This window comes from Mus caroli, unplaced genomic scaffold (assembly GCF_978045245.1).
Source record: "Mus caroli unplaced genomic scaffold, Mus_caroli_1 scaffold_6, whole genome shotgun sequence".
Lineage (NCBI taxonomy): Eukaryota > Metazoa > Chordata > Mammalia > Rodentia > Muridae > Mus > Mus caroli.
Genome location: NW_028227261.1, coordinates 28,489,569 through 28,514,687, shown reverse-complemented (window position 1 = coordinate 28,514,687; position 25,119 = coordinate 28,489,569). Strand labels below are relative to the sequence as shown.

Here is a 25,119-nt window from a genome sequence, read left to right as displayed (position 1 = left end):
TTGACCTGATAATACCTGACACGGGTATCACAGTCAACCAGCAGAGACTGTAAGCCAGAGGGAAACGCCACTTCTGGATGATTTGGGGAAACAAAAATGGCTCTGATCATCCCTTCAATGCTTATCCTGGTAAGGTAGGAAAAACTTCACAGGGACCTACGAATGTGGCAGGGAACAAGACATCCTGTCTGTCCCCTTGCCTTCACTTAAGCTAATTAATGCGGGAGAGATGTGATTTTGAGTGTAATAAAGAGATATGCAAGTGGCTACTCAGACTGGAGTGTGGGAACTAGGGAAGGCTAGCCAGGGATCTGAACGATGCACAGACATCAGTGAGGTAAGCAGGCTATGGGAGGCTTGTTTAAGAAAAGTAGATGATACAAAGGCTCAAGGACAAAAGACAGTAAAACATATCGAAGGGAAAAGAGTTTAGAAGAGATGGAGACAGGCCCTCTTTACTTACAAGATAAACTGTTACAGAACTCTTTGAGAAGAACCTGACAATGTATCAAACATTTCATGTTATCTTAATCTAAAAATCATATACTATTTGGAACAGTTATTCTAACTTGTCTTGATAGTGTTCTTGGCTGTGAAGAGACAACACAGCCAAGGTAACCCCTATAAAAGGAAGCACTTACTTAGGAGCTCGCGTGGTGATAGGTTAGTCCATGGTCAGCATGGCTGGAAGCAGATAGGCATGAGTGCTAGAGCGGCTTGTAGTTACACAAGACCTGAGGCAGCAGGCAGGGACAGACCAAGCCCGACATGGACTGCTGAAACCTCAAAGTCCACCCTTAGCGACATACTTCCTCCAACAAGGTGACAGCCCCAATCCTAAAACAGTCCACTAACTGGTGGGGGACCAATCATTCAAGCATAGGAGCCTATGGGGGCCTTCATATCCAATCTACCACATAACTGTTCACTGAGATGGTATAGTTAACTTCACTGTGTGGGTTTTGAGTTTTTATTCTTTTTAATAGGTTGTATTAAAAATCATATATAGAAATAAATGTTCTAATACCATTTGAAAGATAAAAACTTACAGCTCAAGGGGGTAAACTTGTCTTATCTATTTAATAATTCAGAATTTAGGTTATTGTGTGAGACCATGTTCTTTTTCATGGTGTGATATGATTTTAAAAAAAATTTTATGGGCCAGGTGTGGTGGTGCATGTCTTTAATCCCAGCACTCAAGGAAGCAAAGGAAGACAGATCTCTCTGCGTTCAGACAGCCTGGTTCCAGACAGTGAGCTCCAGGACAGCCAGGACTACATAGAGAAATGCTGTCTCAAAACAAAACAAACAAACAAACAAAAACCCACACAAAACCAATGTGCTTTAGATTTAGGTACATGTATGTATGTATGTGAAATATATGTATGCCCAGTGTCTATAGAGGTCAGAGGCATTGGCTTCCCTGAAAACTGGAGTTTCAGATGTTTGTTAGTTACAATGTGAGTGCTGGGAACCAAACCTAGGTCCTTTGCAAAAACATTCAAGTCCTAGTTGTGACAGGGCAAAGGTTCTTTCATCTTGTCTCAGCTACAGCCATCTTTGGTTTAACCTGAAACTGACTCTGCCTCACTTTCTACACCCGACCCTAACCCTGCTCTACGAAAAATCCCATAGATAAGTATCCAACCCTGTTCTAGAAACTCAAGGTTGAAATGTCCCAACTAACAGCATGTTTTGGCTTCTGTTAAACTGCTTGCTTGCTTGACTTCCTTCTGCAGGATGCTGTGTCTAACACTGTCAGTTCAGACATTAGCTGTGCTGGATGGTCTTTGGGTCACTTCCCTACAACACTAGTAGCCTCTGAGCCATCTTTCCAGCCCTGGAATGCTTGTAACCTTAACACTTGGGAGGCTAAGGTAATATGGGAACAAGTTACATCCCATCTCCATGGCTTATAGAATAATTCTGATTTGGCAATAAATATACAGCTTCTATATCAACAAATTGCAGCTATAAACTTAGAACTTATCTCAGTTGCAAATACTTTTTTTTTTTTTTTTCCAGACAGGGTTTCTCTGAGTAGCCCTGGCTGTCCTGGAACTCACTCTGTAGACCAGGCTGGCCTGGCACTCAGAAACCTGCCTGCCTCTGCCTCCCAAGTGCTGGGATTAAAGGCGTGCGCCACCACCGCCCGGCGCAAATACATTTGTACAGACTCTGAAGGCTGAGCTGAATGCAGCCATTGCGGTCACTCTGTCTCTTTTAGGTTCTGTTCTCTGCATTCTTGGAGACTTTCTGTATTATGATTTATTTTATGTCCTTCCCTGAGAATATTATGTCTGAGTCTTTTTAGCAAAGCCCTAAACTTACTATCCCTTCTGCTTTTAGGAAAATACCTTTATCTGGTCCTATTTGGAAGCCTTCCTTATGCCCTGGAGATTGTGTAGTATAAATTTCTTTATGAGGCTATGACTCCTGAATCTTCTTGGTATATCTACCCCTAAGCAAACTCAAACAATGTAACTGGAACAGAGTAAGCTGAGAGATAGTTGACAAACTCTGAGTAGCCAGGAGAACTGGTAACAGAACAAAGGACTCCTTCTACAACAGAGCTTAGAGCTCTCTGAAAATGAAGTTTAGATAGAGAGTTGTACGGGGTATGCCCCTAGAGGAGTAGAACATAGTGATAAAGACACATCGATTAAAATAACCTTTCCAATACTAGAGATGATGAGAATATTTAAGTAAAAGGAGTTAGGTATCAGGATTTGCCATCCATAAAAAAGACTAGCTCAGATACTTTTATTAGTCTGGCGTGCTTTGAAATCGCAATTGCTGCCAGCCTAAAAGCAGGCTGTCATATATTAAACATGTTTGCTTTGGCAGAAATAGTCTTTAAAATGGAGTTATGGGTCTGATAATAAAAATGAAATCTGTTCTATCTGTACTTGTTGACTGTAATTGAACCTGTAACCCTGGACATACAATGAAAAACCAAACACATGTCCAGAGACAAAATAGTATGATCTGTACTTCTTGGGAAATCACGTCTGTCTTTGTTTTATGAAATCGGTATAAATAAAGCAGCAGCCTGGCTGCTAGTCAGTCAGAACTGCAAGGTTTCCCGAGCACCGTGCCTGACTCCTCCTTCCTTTATCTCCTCTCGGGACCTGTCAACTGCTAGGGTTGGCCCACAGCAGCCATGGGTTCAAGGTACCCTGGGCTACAGAGGCCATGCTTCAGAAATAAACAAACAAAAACCTAAAAAACAAAAAATAAGAAAGAAAACCAGTAACAACAACTACAAAGCCCTGAAAGTTGGAGCTGGAGAGATGACTTAGTCCTCACTGCTCATGCAGAGGCCCTGGGTTCAGACCTCAGTATCCATATGGCTAACTACTGTTTCTAACTACAGTTCCAAAGGATCCAACATCCTCTTATGGTTTCCACAGTACTAGGCATGCATGGGGTACACTGATATATACAGCTAAGATACCCATGTATATAAAATAAAAATAGATCTTTAAAAAGAAAAAAAAAAGTGTAAGCCTGAAACTCAGGCTTACACTTCACAAAATACAGAAATAAAAATTATACCCTAGTTAGGAAACAGTTTACCTAGCCCAGTGGTTCTCAAATTTTAATATGTATTCTGATTAGATGGAGATTACAAAACACATTGCTGGTGGCTCCTGCACACCAAGGTTCCTGACTGTGCAGCTCTGGGACTTCCTATTCTAGCAATGCTCATACTACTGGCCTAAGACTGCTCTTTCCATAGCACTTTAAAAAACGCAAGGATCAAAAACCAGGCTAGCCTTAAGCTCAGAAATCCATTTGCCTCTGCCACCCCACCCCCCAGTGCCTCTGCCTCCCCAGTGCTTCACTTTTTGTTTTTCATTTTGGTAAATTTTGTTTTGTTTTTGGTAAGAGAAAAAGAACATGAAGTTAGGTGTGTAGGAAGTAGTAAATGGTAAGTATATAATCAAAATATACTGTATGAAAAAAACCAAAATTCTTTATACACACACACACATATATATATATATCTGCTTCTGCATGTTTAACCATTTCCTAGAACAAAGCAATGAATACAAATTGAAACTTAGGTAATTCCTGCTCAGTTCTAAGACAGCAAAGAGATTATCTTCCTAGTTTTTGTTTTGTTTTGTTTTTTGAGACAGGGTTTCTCTGTGTAGCCCTGGCTGTCCTGGAACTCACTCTGTAGACCAGGCTGGCCTCGAACTCAGAAATCCGCCTGCCCCTGCTTCCTAAGTGCTGGGATTAAAGGCGTGTACCACCACGCCCGGCTATCTTCCTAGTTTTTAAACTTATTACTATAACCAGTTATATAAATCTAAATAGAAAACTCAACTTAGAAGGGGTTTTGGGGATATTCCCCATCTTTCTGAAAAGTTGAACATTACCAATCACATCCAATCATATCTTTAGAAAGGAAAAGTGATGAGATACTACGCAGAGCCAGGATCATTACTTTTCTTGTTTGTCACAGAGCCTGACTATGTAGCTCTAGCAACCTGGAATTCCATAGGTAGACCAGACTGGCCTCATATTCACAAAGATCTGTCTTTCTCTGCCTCCAGAATGCTGGGATCAAAGGTGTGTGTTACCACACACCTGGATTGGATTAGTTTTTTGTCTGTTTGTTTTCCAGAAAGGTTTCTCTGTATAGCCCTGGCTGTCCTGGAATTTACTTTGTAGACCAGGCTGGCCTCGAACTCAGAAATCTGCCTGCCTCTGCCTCCTGAGTGCCTGGATCAAAGGTGTGTGTTACCACACTATACCTGGGTGGATTTGTTTTTTAAAGATACTATACTGTATAGAGCTGAGCAACTGAGGCAGAGTGTGAGGTGCCAGTAGCCATGGGTCCTCCAGGCTATCCTTTTCCATCCATTTAACTACATGAAGATAGGTTTTTGTCATGGTTTGTTCCTTGAACATGGCAGGCTGGTGTTCTCTGGCACCTTGGCAGCACTGGGTGGAAGGATGATGCAGAATGGCAGCATTTTGGGGATATTCATGACCATCAGAATAGGCATACAATGCTAATCAAGACACAGACTGCCTACTACACATACTTCCTGTGACAGTCTGACATTTTTATTATAACAGAACGAAGTTTTTACAAAATGGGTTGGCAAGATGGCTCAGCAGGTCAAGGCAGTTGACACCATCCCTGCCAACCTAAGTTTAGTCCTCACAAAACAGAGGACAGAACCCACTCTAGCCAAGCTGTCCTCTTATTCTCACGCATGTATTGCCTCCCCCCGCCCCACAAAAACAGGACTGTTAAATACAACTATTTTGCTAAAAAAAAAAAAAGTCAGGTAGTCATTGTCACTAATAATCCCAGTGCTAAGGAGGTAAGACACAGGCAGATCACTAGGGTTCACTGGCCTATCTTAATTTACAAGCTCCAGGCCAATGAGAAACCTTCAAACTAAGGTGGATGCCTCCTGAAGAATGAAACCTCAAGTTGTCCTCTGGGACATACAGACATAAACAGACACACCATGAGATACTTGTCTCATTAATTAGGCAGTGGCTATTACTAATAACTGCTTGTTTGAGACAGAGTTTCATCATGTAGCCCTGGCTGGCACGGAACACATTACACAGACCAGTCTGGCCTTGAACTCTGCCATCTTCTGACTCCTAAGTACAGGAATTAAGGGCATCCATCATCATGCCCAGCCTAAGCATTTCTTTTTAAATATAAATTATTACTTTCTTTCATTTATTGAGGCAAGGTCTCATTGTAGCCCAGGCTTAGAACGATCTTACTTCCCTCCCCCAAGTGAGAACTGTAGGCATGAGCCACTACACCTGATCTATCTTCTTAGGGCCAGAATAAATCATTTTGCTTTAAAGATAAACTTTTTGGGGTTCTTCAAGTACTCCGTTGTAGGGAGCAAGTCCTCAGTGAAAGTGTACTGGTGACTTGTTGAGAGCCAAGGCCTCAGAACCATAGACTGGCAAAATTCTTCCTGGGGTGAGAGGGATGGTAAAGCTTTCCTCTTGTCCAAGTGCCAATGTTGACAGTCTGTACAGGAAAATGGCCACTGTAGCTCCTCTCTCCCTGGTGTTTAAGGCCTGAAGATTACTTCCCTACTGAAATCTCTTCCTGGCTCAGTTATATCCAATAACCTGGCGTCCTCCTTCACTGTATATAATAAACATGCTGAGCTTCCAAGGTGCTGCTGTTTCTCAGCTGGGAGTCCAATCCATCTGACCGTGGCTTTTTGTGTGCCTGTGTGCGCTTGTTAGTTTTTCATGCCGCTGCCTATTTAGGTCAATCTCTGGAGCTGTGCAGAGAATTCCATCAATGTATCCTCTCTGCAGGTGATGCCTTTGTTTTTGCTGGCCTTTGTATAGAGAGGCCATTAAAAGCATGCATCCAGCACTTCAGAGGCAGAAGCAGGCAGATCTCTGAGTTCCAAGCCACCCAGGTATACAGAGTGAGTATTAGGACAACCAGGACTACACAATGAAACCCCTTCTCGAAAAAAAAAAAAAAAACAAGAGGGGGGAGGGGAAGGGGGAGGGGGAGGGGGAGGGAGAGGAGATCAAGGGAGGAGGGGGAGGGAGAGAGAATACCCAGTGCCAAAACCTCTTCCACCCAGAGTCGTCATGGAGGTTTGGACTAGTCTTGGGCTTGCCTATTTCAGTGAGATATTGGGCATATATATGCACACAGCACATATACAAATAAACACAATAAATAATTTAAAAATTCAGAAAAGAGCTGGGTGGTGGCGGCGCATGCCTTTAATCCCAGCACTTGGGAGGCAGAGGCAAGCGGATTTCTGAGTTCGAGGCCAGCCTGGTCTACAGAGTGAGTTCCAGGACAGCCAGGGCTACACAGAGAAACCATGTCTCGAAAAACAAACAAACAAACAAAAAAATCAGAAAAAATATATTGCCAAGGCAGGTGTGCTGACACACGCACGTGGGAGGCAGAGGTCTGTGAGTTTCAGTCTCATCTACTCTACATAATGAGTTTCAGGACAGCCAGAGCTATAAAAGACTCAAGGATCTGAAAGGTGCCCCTACCCTTTAAAAAAAAAAAAAAAAAGATACTACAATGCCCAGCTGAAAGCTACTGAGGAAGCTAATGTAGAGGAATCACTTGAACTCAGATGTTTTAGGCTTGCCTGGGCAATATTATACAAAGTATTAAAAAAAAATCAAGGTCCAGAATTGTTAAGGAATTTGTCTAAGGTCACAGAGTTTCAACAATGGAGTTGAGTATCCTTGAAAGCAAGAATCTTATTATAGTATGTCTCACACACTCAGGCTGTACCTTAATACAGCACTGGGTAAAGAGGGTGCAACAATTTTGTTTCTGTCCATGCAACAAGAAATGTTGTTTCTTTTGGTTCTCCTGTAGGTTTTTTTGTTTTGTCCCCCCCCCCCCCCCCCCAGACAGCTCCTCTGTATAACGCTGACTCTCCTGAAACTCATTCTGGTACCAGGCTGGCCTCAAATTCAGAGATCCACCTCCCTCTGCCTGCTTCTATCTCCCGGGTCCTGGAAACAAAGGTGTCTGCCACCACACTCTGCAAAAAGCTAATTCTTAGAGGCTATGGCACATGCCTTTATTTCCAACACTCAGGAGGATGAATATCTGCATTAGAGATGCAGTTAGGCCAGCCTTGTCTACAGAGCGAGTTCCAAGACAGCCAGAGCTAAACAGAGAAACCCTGTCTCCTAAAACCAGATTAATTAAACAAATAGAAAGATAGAACAAACTTGTTTCTAAGAGTAATTTTTATTAAGAAGATTTACTAATGTGGAGATGATGGTGGCTAAAATTCACCAAGCATACATGCACCGGGCTCTGTTTTATATACATCACTGAAACTCTAACAATTGCTAAGAATCATTTGTCTTCATGAGAAAGCTGAAGTTTGGAGAAGTTACTCAATCTAATATTGGTGAGCCAGATCCAAACTCAGTGAGGCTAATAACCCAAAACCTTATTTTAGTTCTTAGTTTCAACCTCTTCTTCCTCCAAATTTAGAGATGCTAACAAGAATTGGAACATTTAAATGTTCTCTTCTCTTCATAGTCTTTAACAGATGGGTTTTCTTGGACCAACAACCAGTACCATGATTTTATTTTTAGGTTGTGGCTAAAAGGTAGTAAAGATCGTCCTTTGTTCTATGGCTAAATGAAATTCATCTAACAAAATTTGTAGGGGAAAAAAACCCTTACACTTCAGTAATTCAATCACTAATATAAACCTTAACTTATAAATATGAAGCTGGTATTGGAGACATTTAATAAGTAAGTGGCCTTAATAATTTGAAAAATGGTGCTGCAAAGATGTCTTGGGTTAAGAGCACTGGCTGTTCTTGCAGAGGACGTGGGTTCCATTTAGAGGACCCCCAGCAGCTCACAGTCATTTGTAACTTCAGTTTCAGAGGCTCCAGTGCCCTCTTCTGGCCTCTTGCTATCATCAAGCACACACATGGTGCACATACATACATTTAGATAAAACACTCATACACATAAAATAAAAATAAATATTAAAAAGAGTTGAGAAGTAAATTGTATCACACGTGAAGAGAATAGATGTGAGTACCTGCTATCCCAATTCTGACAAGTTTGATAGTTCACCTTATTTTGTACAGTATCAAACCAAAGGATAAACTCTATCATCTGGCTCGTAACTATAACTTACCCTAGCACTAACAGGTCATTAACTGAATCAGTTTGATACTGTCCTTAGGAATGTGAGGTTCAGTAGTGACAGAGTACAAGAATAACCATAACACACAGATGGGTGGAGCTCTAGAAGAGAACAATTATAAGTTGATGAACGATAGTTAACAGAGAGCAGAAGCACTCTTTGACGATGGCATAAGATTAAAGAAGGCCTCAATAGAAAAATCAATGACCTATTTTTAGTGTCTTTAAAGGCAAGAAGCCCGGCTCTATGGTGGATTCTCTTTTCACTATGAAACCTACTTACATGACTAAGAATCTCCTCTCCCCAGACCTACTATATTCTTTTGTGTATCCATGAGGCCCAAAGATAATGCTAGGTGACTTTCCTTTTCTTGAGTCCAAATCTCTCACTGAATCTGCAGCTCTTCAATTGGCCAACTGGCCAGTGAGCCTCTGGGATCTTCCTGTCTCTGTCTCAGTGCTAAGACCTATATGTACAAACATGGCACAAAACATACATAATAAAAATGTAAGTAACTACAAGACTACTTTTCTAATTTAATTGACCAATTATTAAGTGAGAAAAAAAAAAACACAAGAAAGTTAGAAGGTACCTTTAGGGACTGCATTTATGGTTTGATGATACAGTCAATGCTTAGGACATGGGAGACCTTGTGGTTCAATCCTCAGTACAGACACACACACACACACACACACACACACACACACACACACACGGGTGAGGTGGCGAGAAGATTGATTTTTAGCCTTTTAATTAAATGAAAAGAGATCATAACTTAAGGATTTTGCCAGACAGTGGTGGTGCACATCTTTAATCTTGGGAGGCAGAGACAGGTGGATCTCTAGGAGTTCCATGACAGCATAATCTGCATAGGGAGTTCCAGGTTAGCCAAGACTATATAGTTGAGACCCTGTCTCAAAACAAACAAAAAACAAATGAACAACAACAAAAAAACACAACTCACAAAAATAAAAAAATTTTAGGGGCTGGAGACATGGCTCAGCAGCCCTGGCTGCTCTCCCAGAAAATCCAGGTTCCTTCCTAACACCTACATGACAGGTCACAACTGTCTGTAACTCAGTTGTAGTGGATCCTACATTCTCATACAGACATGCATGCAGGCAAAACACCAATGCACATGAAATAAAAATTAAAAAAAAAAAAGATTTTGAAAATACCTAATTTAAAAAAAAAAAAAAGATTTTACCTAAGTAGTAATTAAAGGAAAATCTGTAACTTTAAATGGTTAGAGAAAACAGATTTGAAGTTAATGATCTAAGCCTTTCTTTCTTTCTTTCTTTCTTTCTTTCGTTCGTTCGTTCGTCTGTTTTTCGAGACAGGGTTTCTCTGTGTAGCTCTGGCTGTCCTGGAACTCACTCTGTAGACCAGACTGGCCTAGAACTCAGAAATCCGCCTGCCTCTGCCTCCCAAGTGCTGGGATTAAAGGCGTGCGCCACGATCTCAGCCTTTATATTAAAGAACTAGAAAACAAGAAAAAACTAAGCCCAAAGCATGGAAAGAAAGAAGAGACCAGCAAGTAGAGGCACTTGTCACCAAGGCTGATGACCCCTGAGTTCAATCCTGGGACTCACCAAGGACAAGGAGAAAACTGACTCCACCAAGTTGTCTTCTGAGCACATACTTGCCACAGCACACACATGCATATGTACTGCTCACACACACACACACACGAATACACAAACCAACTTTTTAGAAGTATGAAAATAAAACCTTAGTTGTTGGGGAGAAAAAAAAAATCAGTAAAGTTGCTAACTTCCTAGATATCCTGTTCAAGAAAACAAAACAAGAAAATATAGCTGCCTCACAGATCGCCCACATTACAGCTGAGTAACTCTACACACCTTGAGGCAATTAGAATAATAGAGAATATTACAAATAGCTTTACTTTAATAGCCCAGGCTACCCTGGAACTTGCTATGTAGACAAGGGTGGCCTTGAACTCAGAGGTCTGCCAGCCTTTGCCTCCTGAGAGCTTGGATTAAAAGAGTATGCCAATACTGTCCAGCTAAAAATCCTTTTAAAATCTCTGGTAGGATGGCTCAGCAAATACAGGTGCTTGATGTTTAAGTCTAAGAACTCAAGTTCAAAGCCCTGGAACCCACAAGAGGTGGAAGAGAACTGACTCCACAAAGTTGTCCTCTGACCTCCACAAGCGTGCCACGTCAAGCAATCCACCTAACATCTGACTGACTGACTGACATTCTGTCTGTCTTTCTCTCACACATACAACTTTAACAAACTTAAAAAAAAAAATTAGCAAACTGAGTAAAGGCGTTTAAGACTAGGAAAGGCTGTCCAAGTTGGCTAACAGAACAGAGGCTAGCATGGCATGTGTAAGCCAAGCCCTTGAATTCAGTTTCTTGAATCACAAAACTCTATCAATCAATGGAAAATAATTTAATACAAAGTAAAAGAAATATACTATTAGGGCATTTGTAAATGCAATATATAAACACAGAAAATGCATTTAACAAAATCTGTTACTTATTCATAATAAAAATTATCACATAATCAGAAGGGAAGTTTCCTAACCTGGTAAGAGCATCTATAATAAGCCCACATCACATTTAACGTGCTCAGGACCACAGGCAGTACAGTAATGCAAGAAAAATAAAAGGCTTATAAATTGGAAAGAAATCAACTGTCTTTATTTGCAGATATCAGAACACAACAAATTCTAAAATATCTATTAAAAAAGTTCATAAAACTAACATGAAAATTCAGCATAATTTATATAACATAGTCATTAGTCAAAATATAAAAAAATCAGTATTTCTATATTCTAGCAATAACCAATTAAATAATAAAAAGTAAAATATCATTTAATAGAGTATAAAAAAGCATTAAATACTCATGAATGAACTTAACAAAATATGTACAAGACCTATAGTAATAAAAGCAAAAACACTGTTGAGAAAATTTTAAAAATACATTAGTAAGTGAAAAAAAGATATCACAGCTGTTCCCAGATGAGTGCAGCAGAGGATCAGCAGTTCAGGTCATCTCCAAATACATGACCAATTCAAGGCCAGGCTGGGTTATAGGAGAACCTGTCTCAAAACGAAACAAAGGGGCCTGGAGAGATGGCTCAGCAATTAAGAGCACTGACTGCTCTTCAAGAGGTCATGAGTTCAAATCCCAGCAACCACATGGTAGCTCACAACCATCTGTAATGAGATCTGATGCCCTCTTCTGGTGTGTCTGAAGACAGCTACAGTGTACTCATATAAATAAAATAAATCTTTATTAAAAAACAAAAACAAAACACAACAACCACAATAGAGTATTATCTGTAAAGGAGAGCTCTGGGACATCCAGGCCTACAGAGCAAATCCTGTCTTACACACACACACACACCAGACTATCGGAAATAAATAATTATTAACCCAACAGTATTAGACAAAGATATTTGGGAATGTGCATAAATCAGGAATAAAAGATAGGTTAACACTGAAAAATCAACTATAACTCTATATTAGTAGAAATAATTACTATGTGATCATTCCAGTAGATAGATTTAAAATATTTAAAATATCCATTTCCAATGAAATGTTTGACAACCTCATTTCCAATGAAACTTCCAAACTATAACAAATATACTCAAGAGAAACCTATAGAAAACACTATTATAAATGGTAAAAGATTCACTGTTTTCCCCTAATACTAAAAACAAAGATTTCATTATTTGTATTAAATGTTGCATTTAGATTCAATAAAAAAATAATATAAAAAATAATAAAAAAGCTAATAAAAAAACAAATAAAAGCATATTTGCTAACAACATAGTTATCTGTATAGACCTGATGGCATGGTGGCATAGGCCTTTAAAACCCAGAACTCCAGAGGCATAGATAGGCAGATCTCTATAAACCTGTTTTACATAGTTCTAGTAAGACTGTCTCAAAACAAGAAAACAAACAAAAACAACACCTGATGAAGGGTAGGGAAGTGGACCTGAGTTTGAATCTCCAGCTAGGATCATGTGTAGTAGCTCACACCTTTAGTCCCAGCATCTGGGAGACAGGCAGGCAGATCTCTGAGTTCAAGGCCAACCTAGCCTACATATAGCAGCAATCCAGGAAAGCCAGCACTACAAAGAGAAACCCTGTCCTGAAAAATAAAACAAAGTGTGTGTGGCCACACATGCCTATAACTCCAGAGTTAGAGGTAGGACTGATGGATCTAGGATCCTGAGGGATTATTTAGCCTGCCTAACCTAACCCAGGGGCTTGAGGTTTGATGAAGAGACCCAGTTCTCAAGGAAGTATGGCAGTGTAGAAGAGTATCACATTAGCAGTCTTCCTCTGGCCTCTGTACAGGTATACACATACACACACAAAGAAAGGAGGGAGGGAAAAAAGGAAGATTCTTTCATTATTATTATTTTTTGAGACAGGGTCTTTCTACATAGCCCTGGCTGTCCTGGAGCTTGTTATGTAGACCAGGCTGGCCCCAATTTTCTGAGATCTACTAGCCACTGCCTCCCATGTGCTAGGATTAAAAGTGTGTGCTTCTACATCCAGCTCCTTGATGAAATCTATGGTGAGATTAGAAAACTGACTCTGCAGGTTGTTCTCTGCCTTCCATGTTCATGCTGTGGCTCTTAAATACTCAGACAGAAAACCAAATGTCATTTTAAAAAATTAGTGAAATAAAGAAAAAAGCAACAAAACCCACTTTGATTAATGTCTTTTACTATGTAAAAGTAATTTCAGGATAGGTAATAGATCTAACTCTCATAGCTAAGACTGTAAAAGACAAGGCAGTAATTCTGACTTTGAGTTAGACAAAAGACTCTTAGCATACAAAAAATATATATAATTCACAAAATAAAAGAATCAATGACAAAAATTAGATTAAATGGTATGGACATTCATCAAAACATATGTAAATAAAACTGCCACTTGATCTACTTTTAGATATGTATCACAAAGAATTGAGCTAAGCATGGTGGTTCATATTTGTAACCTTGGCTTTCAGGAGGCTAAGGTTAGGAGAATAACCACAAATTTGAAGCCGGCCTGGGCTATACGATGCGTTTCAAGGCAGCCTGAGCTACAAAATGAGACCCCCATCTTAAAACAAACAAGAGACTACAAAAACAAGCAACCACAAACTCTCCAAAGGATATACTTACAGACTCATGTTCACAGTAGCACTGTTTACAACAACGAGGCTAACTAGTTGTACACACATACAACAGAAGAGGTTAAAAAGAATTCCTGTCACATGCTACAATATGAGTGAGTCTTGAACACATTAAGTGGAGTAAGTCACTCCTAAGAAAACAAAGTTTGGGGCTGGAGAGATGGCTCAGCTGGTAAGAACACTGACTGCTCTTCCAGAGGTCCCAAGTTCAATTCCCAGCAACCACATGGTGGCTCACAACCATCTGTAATGAGATCTGATGCCCTCTTCTGGTGTGTCTGAAGACAGCTACAGTGTACTCATATAAATAAAATTAATTAATTAAAAAAAAAAGAAAACAAAGTATCAAAAGTAGTCAAGTTCATAATAACTGAGAACAGAGTGATACCGACAGGACTGGGTATGCAGACAAAGGAGCCGCTTACTGACAGGTACAGAGTTTCAGATTTGGAATATAAAAAATTCTGGAGACTCACACGACTTGCACGACACTTATAAATGGGTTAATAAGGTAAATGTCATGCTTTTGAGCAGCAATTAAAAAATAAAAAAAATTAATGCTGTTATGAGAGTAGGATTCAGCTTGAAGGAGCTCCAAATGGTCAAATTTGATATCAAATTGACCAGCAAAAAGACTAGGAACTGGGACTGGAAAGATGGCTCTGCAGTTAAAAGCAATTGCTGCATGCTGTAGAGTACCTGGGTTCAACCCCCTGCACCCATGTAGCTGTTCACAACCATCTGTAACTCCAATTCCATGGGATCCAACACCCTCTTCTAGCTTCCATGGGTACCAGGCACAAACAGAATGCACAATCATTCATGCAAGCAAAGCACTCACATAATTTTTCTTAAAGAATAAGAACTATAAACATAACTTTAAAAACCTATGAGCTGGAACATAGCTCACGGGAGAACATATATTTAGCATGTATGTAAGGAAACGAGGAGTGTGCTGTAGGTGGATATGATCAAAATACATTGCATACATGTATAAAACTGTCAATAAATACATATTCTAAAATAGATTATAAAGAGAGAGCTTAGACTAGAAACGCTTTCTGTGCCCTGCTGTCACAGCTAGTTCAGATGAAGATCATTATTGAATGTTCAAACCATTCGGCCAAGTTAGTGGTAGAAGACAGGTCATTCACACTGTCCTAAGGCATCACCCCATAAACGACAGTAATTAGAGGTACCTTATAATGGAAAGTCCACTAACACCTTACATCAGTTCAACAGCCTAAGTGTCAGGGTACATAGAGAACAAAGGCACCCCACAGCCCTCTAAACTAGCTCTGCCCAGAATGTTTCATCTGAAGCTAATCCTGCTTCTAGTTTACAGAAATATAGGAAATGAAAATCAAACTAAATGGCACTAATGAAGTGATCACACAAAATTTAGAATGTGACAAAAAAAGTCTGAGACAATAATTAAAGATGGGAATAATTAAAGATGTGCCTCAAAGTTACACAGGGATATTGGGAACGATTTCAGAAACTGGAACATGGACTAGACATTAGATGATCTTAAGAAGTAATACTTAGCCGGGCAGTGATGGCACACGCCTTTAATACCAGCACTTGGGAAGCAAAGGAGGGCAGATTTCTGAGTTTGAGGCTGGCCTGGTCTACAAAGTGAGTTCCAGGACAGCCAGGGCTACACAGAGAAACCCTGTCTCGAAAAACCAAAAAAAAAAAAAAAAAAAAAAAAGAAAAAGAAAACCAAACCAAACCAAACCAAAAAAGAAGTAATGCTTAGCTGGGTGAGGTGTCATACACCTTTAACCCAGTGCTTGAGAGGCAGAGGTAGGTGAATCTCACAGCCTTGTCTACAGAGCTTCAGGACAGCCAGGGCTACACAACCCTATCTAGAAAAACCAAGCAAACAAAAAGTATAGTTAAGCCAGGCAGTGGTGGTGGTGGTGCATGCCTTTAATACCAGTATCCAGGAGGCAGAAGCAGTAGATCTCTGTGAGTTTCAGGACAGTTAGGGCTGCACAGAGAAACCCTGTCTTAATCAATCAATCAATCAATAAATAGGCAGGCAGGCAAAAACAGTGATTATAAAAATTTAACCTGCCGGGCGTGGTGGCGCACGCCTTTAATCCCAGCACTCGGGAGGCAGAGGCAGGCGGATTTCTGAGTTCGAGGCCAGCCTGGTCTACAAAGTGAGTTCCAGGACAGCCAGGGCTACACAGAGAAACCCTGTCTCGAAAAACCAAAAAAAAAAAAAAAAAAAAAAAAAAAATTTAACCTTACTATTTAAAAATATTAAATTTGCCGGGCGTGGTGGCACACACTTTTAATCCTAGCACTCAGAAGGCAGAGGCACGCAGATTTCTGAGTTCGAGGCCAGCCTGGTCTACAAAGTGAGTTCCAGGACAGCCAGGGCTATACAGAGAAATCCTGTCTTGAAAAACAAAAACAAAAATATTAAATTTACCTATCAGTATTGATGACAATAAAAATTCAGTGTCAGGATGACTGATAACATATAACAAGAGTTTTTAAAATGTTTATATACTTTACCCAGTAATTCCACTTCTAGGTATTCATCCTATAGAAATAAGAGTTGTACAAAGCATTTATTGACCAGAATTTCCACTACAACATACTAATGAAAACAGATACAACCCAATTATCCAAGAGAGACTACTTTGTAATTACTACAGAATTTATTTTGGTATTTGAGACAGGATCTCATGTAACACAGATTGTTCTCGAACACCATTTTCTTCTTAACTTACATTTCTGTATTTAAGGGAGGGGGTGGCACTCAAACACAGAAGTCTAGCTCTCTTCTTTCACCTTGGGATTCTGCAGATCAAACTCAAGTCATCAAGTTTGGCTGAAAAGAGCCTTTTCTCACTAATCTACTTCACTGATTCCAAGTTTAGTTGAGGTTGTTGTCAAGTCTCTAACATTTTTAAGGACTGAGGTTATAAGTGTACTACAGGAAAAGCTAACAAAATTATTTTTTGCTTTATTTGGAGGCAGTGCTGGGACACCACCATTCTTAACTATATATTTTTGTTTACTCATTTATTTATTTTACATAAGTTTATTTTTATCTCATGTGTTTGCTTACATCAGTGGTTCTCAACCTGTGAGTTTTGACCCCTTTGGGGATAGAATGATTTTTTCACAGTGGTGATGTAGGTTCATTGGAAAACACAGATATCTACATTATGATTCTTAACAGTAGCAAAATTAGTTATGAAGTGCGATGAAAATAATTTTAAGGTTGGGGGCTGTTACAACATGAGGAACTGTATTTAAGAGTCACAGCACTAGGAAGGTTTTGAACCACTGGTATTCATGTACACTACATGCATGCCTGGTGCTAGCATTGGCCAGAAGAGGGCACTGGAACCCCTGAACTGGAGTTACAGAAGGTTATGAGCTGCTATGTGGGTGCTGGGAACCAAACCTGGTCTTCTCCAAAACCAATAAGTGCCCTTAACCACTGAGCCATCTCTCAAGACCCTTGTTTTAAATTACTGGAGGCATGTATGACAGGGGTATGTATATCATGTGTAGGCATATGACCTGTAGAGCACATGTGGAGGTCAGAAGCTCCTTCAGTTCTCTTCTTCCACTTTGAATCAGGGGATTTACCTCAAGCAGGCTAATGCAGCAAGCACCCATACTTGCTGAGCTATCTAGCTGGCCCTTGACTAAAAATTTTAATATATAGCTAAGTGGTGGTGGTGCACATGTTTAATCCCAACACTCGGGAGGCAGAGAAAGGTGGATCTCTGAGTTCAAGGTCAGCTTGGTCTACAGAGTGAGTTCTAGGACAGCCAGGGCTACACACTGAAATCATCTGGGGGTTGGGGGGGGTTGGGGGAAAAAGTGAAGCAATTTACAAACTAACATACTCCCTTTATAGGCTCTACTTTATAGGACAGACTGTATCAAAATGCTAATTTTGATATTTCTAGGTGGATTAAGAAACTGAGAGGATTGCTGTGAGTTCAAGGCTAGTCTAGGAAGCACTATGAAACTTTATCACAAAAAGAAACAAATAAGGGGCCAGAGAGATGGCTCAGCAGTTAAGAGCACTGACTGCTCTTCTAAAGGTCCCAAGTTCAAAACGCAGCACCCACATGGCAACTGTCTGTAACTCCAGAAACTGACAACCTAACACAGACATACACGTAGGCAAAGCACCAATGCACATAAAATAAAAATAACTTTAAAAAAAGAAACAAATAAGCACACAAGAAAAGGAAAGACGAAGACTACATACTTCCCTCATTTGCAATATGGAATACAAAAATCTCAAAACTTGAGTAGCTGGGTATGGTGGTTTGAATGAGAATGGTCCCATAGTTTGAATGCTTGATCCCTGTTAGAAACTAGGAGGTGTGGCCTTGTTGGGGAAGGTATGTCATTGGGGATGTGCTTTGAGTTTTCAAATGTACTGTGCCTCCCACCCCAACCTGGTGTCTGTCTGTCTATCTGTCTCTGTCTCTCTGCCTCTGCCTCTCCTGTTGTCTGTGGATCAAAATGAAAAGCTCTCAGCTATTGCTCCAGTGCCATGCCTATCTGCTTCACAACATGATGATCATGGATTAACCCTCTGAAACTATAAGCAACCCCTCTTATATGTTTTCTTGTATAAGTTTCCTTGGTCTCTTCATAGCAATAAAAAGTAACTAAGACACTGGGGGTGTAGCTCAGTTGGACGAGCCTGGTGATGGCAAAGGAGTCACTGACGTCTGTTCCTAGCCAGCACTTATGACTCAGCATGGTGTGCACCTGTAATCCCGCACTCAGAAGGCAAGGGTAGGTAGTTCATGATCTACATGCCAAGTTCCATGCCAGCCAGTGATAGCCAGTGAGACGCTTGTCTAAAAAAAAAGTTCAGGCTCTGCCTCAGCTACATAGTGGTAAAGATCAGCCATATACAAATGAAACCCTATCTCAAAGAATCTCCCCAAAACTTAAGATTGTGCATATATACACTGTAACTACTGTACAGGCAAAGTGACACAGAAACTTAGTACTAGGCTAGGAAGCTGGTTCACTGGGTAAAGTGCCTGCTGCACAAGCATAAAGACCTGAATGTGGATTCCTAACACCGATGTGAAAAAACTGGACAGAACAGTAAATGTCTGTAAGTCCAGCAGCAGTGAGAAAGCAGTAAGTGGATCCTAAGGGTTTGCTGGCTAGCCAGCCAGTCTAGCTAAAATGGCAGTCAGCTCAATATTCAGTGTGAGATCCTAAAAAAATAAAGTTCAGATATTGGATTATTAATTCCAGGCCTGCACACACACACGTAGAGAGAGGGGGCTGATGAAATGGCTGAGTAAAAGCATCTAATCATTATTTATATAACAACTTACATTTTTACATATATTTAAATGTATACATAATATTTAAATGTATACATATTACACACACACACATACACACACACACACAAATATCCATTTATCCCTTGGAACCTTCATAAGGGTAGAAGGAAAAAACTAACTCCACAAAGCTTTTAGTCACATGCCAGACATTCATGTCATGGTATATACATCCACACAATAGTAATAATATAATTTTAAAGTAATGACAATAAACAATACTAGATTACTGAAAGAAAGACAAAAAATGCCAGAGATATAAGAAACCTTTAGAATAACTAGACAAGAAATATTAATAGATGTCAAAAAGAATTTCCTGTAAATCAATTTTTTAAAGTTGGGGGCTGGAGAGATGGCTCAGCAGTTAAGGGCACTGACTGCTCTTCCAGAGGTCCTGAGTTCAATTCCCAGCAACCACATGGTGGCTCACAACCATCTATAATGAGATCTGATGCCCTCTTCTGGTGTGTCTGAAGACAGCTACAGTGTACTTACATATAATAAATAAACAAATCTTTAATTAAAAAAAAAATCTCATTATAGAATGTTTAAAATGTATGCAAAAGTAAAAAACAAACAAAACCATACTATATGCCTATGTATTCATCATTCAGTTTCATTTATCAACATTTTTGTCAAAGCTATTTCATTTTATTTTATAAGATTTTTATTTTATGTCATTTGTTGAGGCTTAAAACATATCACACAGCTGGGCAGTGGTGGAGCACGCCTTTAATCCCAGCACTTGGGAGGCAGAGGCAGGCAGATCTCTGAGTTTGAGGCCAGCCTGGTCTACAGAGTGAGTTCCAGGACAGTCAGGGCTACACAGAGAAACCCTGTCTCAAAGAAAAAAAAACAAAAACAAAAACAAAAACAAAACAAAACCATATTACACTATTTTACCTAAAAATTCTATAATGAGCCAGGCCCGGTGGCACATACCTTTAATCCCAGCACTTGGGAGACAGAAGCAGAAAGATTTCTAAGATTGAGGGCAGCCTGGTTACATAGCATTTCCAGAACAGCTAGGACTACAAAGAAGACCCTGTCTCTAAAAAACACTTAGCAAAAATACTTAACTATGAAAAGAAAAAACTTTCTTAAACATTGTTTTGATTTGTTTTACTTTATGAGTGTTTACCTGAGCATAGGTATGTGGACTAAATGCAAGTCTAGTCAGGCAGTGACCAGAAGGGGAGATCAGATTCCCTGGAACTGGAATTTGTTTTGTTTTTCCACAAATTAGTTTGTAAATCGTCATTTGGGTTCTGGGAATCCCAGGCTTTATAAGAGCAGTAAGTGTTCTTAACCACTAAGCCATAACCGCAGCCCCAAACTTTCTTGTCAATACTGGTATTTAATAAATTCTATTAGCTAAAATTGTATTAGCTTGAGCTGAACACTGTCCTATACATTATATGTGTATTTGAATGTATAATTATGTTTCATACAAACTATACTTCATTATTCTCACTTTGTAAACAAGTTTCCAGTAGCTCAAGGTCCCACCTAGTCACCAGTGGTGCCAGAATATAGCCCAGAAGTTGTACCAATGGGATGGCTCAGCAGGTAAAGGTACTTGCACGCCTAATGACCTGAGTTCAATATTTGTGACCCACATGGTGGAAGGAGAAAACTGACTCCTACAGGTTGTCCTCCACACATGCACTGTGGCTGCACATGCCTATGTACATGCAAACATGTGTACAAAGAAAATATAACAAAAAATAAGGTAGAAGTTAAGTCTAAACTTTATTTTTTTCAACCACTAAAGTCTATTGCTTTCCTATTGTATTTCTAGCTATTCCTTGAAAATAGAATATAAATTGTAGTAATTTTGGGAGAGGAATTGCTGAATAAGAAAGCAAATGGAAAAGATGGAAAAAGGAGAAAAACTATGCCTTGCTTTGCATAAGAAATTTTCTTTCAACACCTCAAATGAAAAAGAAAAATATAACTAGATACCAGCACACCTCCCAGGACATAAAAGAAGCCACCTCAGAGGGAGAAACAAAACATCCAGGCTTTTTTTTTTTTTTTTTTTTTAATAAGCTTGAAGATGAACAATGAGCAAATCTCTTTAAAGTCCGCCCTCCAAGCCGGGCAGTGGTGGCACACGCCTTTAATACCAGCACTCGGGAGGCAGAGGCAGGTGGATTTCTAAATTCGAGGCCAGCCTGGTCTACAAAGTGAGTTCCAGGACAGCCAAGTCTACACAGAGAAACCCTGTCTCGAAAAACCAAAAATAAATAAATAAATAAATAAATAAAAATAAAGTCCGGTCTCCAATGATATGGATGGGAAAATGTGTTTACTTCCAGCAGACATAATAGTTCAAACAAACAGACCTCCTCACAAGCAGGGGGCTAAGAAATGAACACCAGTGATATCTGATTGTTTAATAAAATCTCGAGCAAAAACTAAAGCAACTTATTTTTTTAAATTTCTGATTGGTATTAGCATTCTAGCCCTTTAAAACCAGAAACTACTGGCCCAGGGCTTTTCAAGAGAAAGGAGTCTTCCCTGCAGAACAGCTTCCCCAAGCCCTCCTTAGAACAGCCTCATGCGCCTGCACTCAGGACCTGTTCTGCGGACCTTCTAGGACATCTTTCTCAATTATCGCCACTCTTCTCACATACACACTGAAGAGTTAATTAATCTAAGTGTTTCCTTAGAAAACTAATCAACATTTTAGTATAATGATCCTCTCTAGACCATGAATTCTCACTGCAGGCCAAGAACCACTGCTTATGTCTCCAGTTGCTGATTTTCAAACTTAACACTTCTAAAGGTACTCTACAAAGTATGCTGAATAAGGACAGAAACTAAACAAAACAGAATACAGCATGTCCTCTATGGGAAGAAAATCTTTTATCAGTATAAAACCTCCCAACATTCCATGTCATTAATTCTGCTCCTTTCTCTTTAGAAATTTCCCATCAGCCACTGGTTCAAACTGAAGAAAACAGTATAATCTCCACTTTGGCTTGCAATAGCTTCTCTGAAGTACAGGGAGATACGTTTGAAGGATCTAGAACATAGTTTAAGCTTTCAAGAGCTTGTAGTGAGAAGCCAAGATGCAGGATAAAGTTTGAAATGCTTGCTTTTTATATTTAAAAGCAAAAGGCAACAGGAAAAAAGCCCCACATTTTAAAAGACCGGAAACAGTGATTAGTAAGGAAGTTCACTTCATCCACTTCTACTATATAACAGTCACAACAACAACAACAACATCATCCCTGCCCCAGTTCACAGCCCTCAACTACAGGGGAGAGAGTCACTAGCCCAAACCATTTCTCTAGTGTTTGTTGTCCAAACCATTTTGCATAATTATCTGCTTACAGAACCCTTCGAAATAAATCTTTGGATAAGGAAGTTTTCTTCTTCATCATTTTAAGAAAATTCAAAACAACATCCCAGTTTAAGCTCATTACCATGGAAAGAAAATGCCTAAACCCATGTTTTATAAGCCATTCTTTGGTTGCCATGTTACCTTGGTTAGAGTCCCCTGGATCTTCTATATGAGCAATGACTTTGCTGAGATAAATGTCCTTCTGCTTTTCTAGATCTGACTGTGAAAACATCCTTGAATAAAGCAAACCAGGAAAAACACCCATTAGAACCATGACTATAGTGCTTTGTAGAAAAGTCACATATTTAAAACAGGCAAAATATCCTTTCAGAGGCAAATTCTCTTTTAAGATCAGTGAGAGAAAAGATAATGTCAATTACAGTACAAAACTGAAATCAAGTATAGAGTTTAGAAGTAAAGGAAGAAAAAGAATAAAACCTCTACTAACAAAGAATAGCAGAAGGTAAAAATGAAGTCGCTGTTAAAGAGAGAAAGCATTTGTTGAATAATTCAAGTTTAGCAAACTTGGTTATGCCACACAGAAAAAGGTGATTAAGCTGAACACTGGGGGGAGAACCTCCCAGCTAAATCGAGTAATTCAGGACAGTCATGCATGACCTCTGCAAGAGCAATTTCTTAGTCCTTGCTCATAATGATAGCTCTGTATGGAAAGTCAATGGATGAAAATATTGACATTGTCATTTATTAGTGTTCCAAACAGCCTGATTTGTGGGTTTTGGTGTAATTTCACTCTAAGGAATTCACAAAGTGAGGCTGGAGAGAGAGATCAGCAGTTAACAGTGCTGGTTGCTCTTCTACAGAACCATTACCACATAGCAGCTCACAACTGCAATTCCAGTCCCAGAGGACCTGACTCCCTCTTCTGGCTTCTGTGGACACATGGCACACAAATATAAATATAGGTAAAACACCCATACATGTAAAACAAAAATAAAACTATCAAAAAAAGGAAAAAATTGACAAAGCTTTCCTCAATTATGTAGAAAAAGAAATAAAACAGAACCCACAAAACTAAAATTTAGTTAACAAATAACCTTGTCATTTTTTTTAAATGTTTAAGTAAAAATATACCATAAGTGTATAATAAAAGTCTTTTTTTTCAATTTTATTGTAATTAAATCAATCTGATTCAACATATAAAGTAGCTTTTCTAGTACACACTACTAAAATGCCCACGTATAGATACTGCCATCTCCTGGCAACAAGAAAGTAAACTAAAAAGATGGCTTCAAACTGCAACCCTAACTACTATTTGTCCCCAGTAGTACACGAAGAGAGAAAACTAAATAATTATCTAAACAATTTTAGACTTTTCTTTGTTAAAATTCTTACTTCCTATCAAGTATGTGATCAGGCCTCCTCATACATGGGAATTTTGTGTTTATACAGTGTTTTACTTGTATGTCTTTCAAATAACCTTTTGAGGCTGTAGAGAAGGCACTGTTATCTTCATTTTTCCTGACACCAAAACTCAAGGGAGAGAATGATTTGCTTGAGATAACACAAACAGGTCAACTCAGACTTTCAAGTTTGCTTAGTTCTCCTGCAGGATTTCATACCCTACCCCAAACATAGTAAAGAAAAGAAAGGAAAGGAAGGAAGGAAAGAAAACCACCAGAGACCAGAATGGTTCTACATGACATTACCTGGTTCTAGTTTGTAGAACAGGAATGACTTTGCCTAGTCTTCTCTCACCTTTCGCCTCCCCAGAATCCTTGTCAAAGGCATGCTGATTGTTGTTGTTGTTTGTTGTTGTTGTTGTTGTTTTCCAGAGCAGAAGGCAGGAATAGGACAGAGAATTACTAGTTATATTTTTATAATTTAGAGCTGTTATCATTCAACTATAAAGCTCTCTATGAGAATATAAAATTTTGGGGGGGTGGGGTGGGGGGAGTTGAGACAGGGTTTCTGTATGTAGCTTTGACTGTCCTAGAACTCGCTCTGTAGACCAGGCTGGCCTCAAATGCAGAGAGATCCCCCTGCCTCTGCCTTCCAAATGCTGGGACTAGAAGGATGTGCCACACTACCTAGGGAAAATATTCCTTTTTAATAAATGATTATCTTTAAATACTATGTATAACGCACTATGGTAGCATTTAAAATAACAATTATAATCTTTAAAAAAGGAAAAAATTTTTCTGAAGATGGGATTATTTTATACAATATTCATTTAGGAGATTGAGAATCAATCTCAGAAGCTAAATAGAATCTAGAGATACAGCTCACTTCCCTAATGTGTGTGAGGCCCGGTTTGGATCTCTAGCATTTAAAAGAAAAACAATTTAATAGAAAAATTAAAAAGCCTGAGCTAGATACGGTGACTCATGTTTGTAATCCCAGCACTTAGGAAGCAGAGGCATGATTGCTGAAAGATCTAGGCCAGTCAGACTTACAGACTGAATTCCAGGCCAGCCATGTACCAGACACTATAAATACATATTTCATTAATTCTTGCTGTAACGTACAGTAACATTTACTCAATTTATAATAAGAATTATCAGGTGGATGGGTATAGCTTAGCAGTACAGTATATGACT

At 39.4% G+C, this 25,119-nt stretch overlaps 1 protein-coding gene across 9 annotated transcripts in view; it reads right to left on the bottom strand.

Annotated features, from left to right (window-relative positions):
• S100pbp (S100P binding protein) overlaps positions 1-25,119 on the bottom strand; it is a 42,147-nt gene that overhangs the window by 7,991 nt on the left and 9,037 nt on the right. For all 9 annotated transcript variants that reach the window (XM_021159400.3, XM_021159401.3, XM_029476107.2 and 6 more), the window contains 2 exons: positions 24,229-24,311; positions 22,703-22,794 (listed from right to left, as the gene is read on the bottom strand). In XM_021159400.3, coding sequence (XP_021015059.1) covers positions 22,703-22,794; positions 24,229-24,311 — 175 coding nt within the window. The remainder of the gene's footprint in view (positions 1-22,702; positions 22,795-24,228; positions 24,312-25,119) is intronic.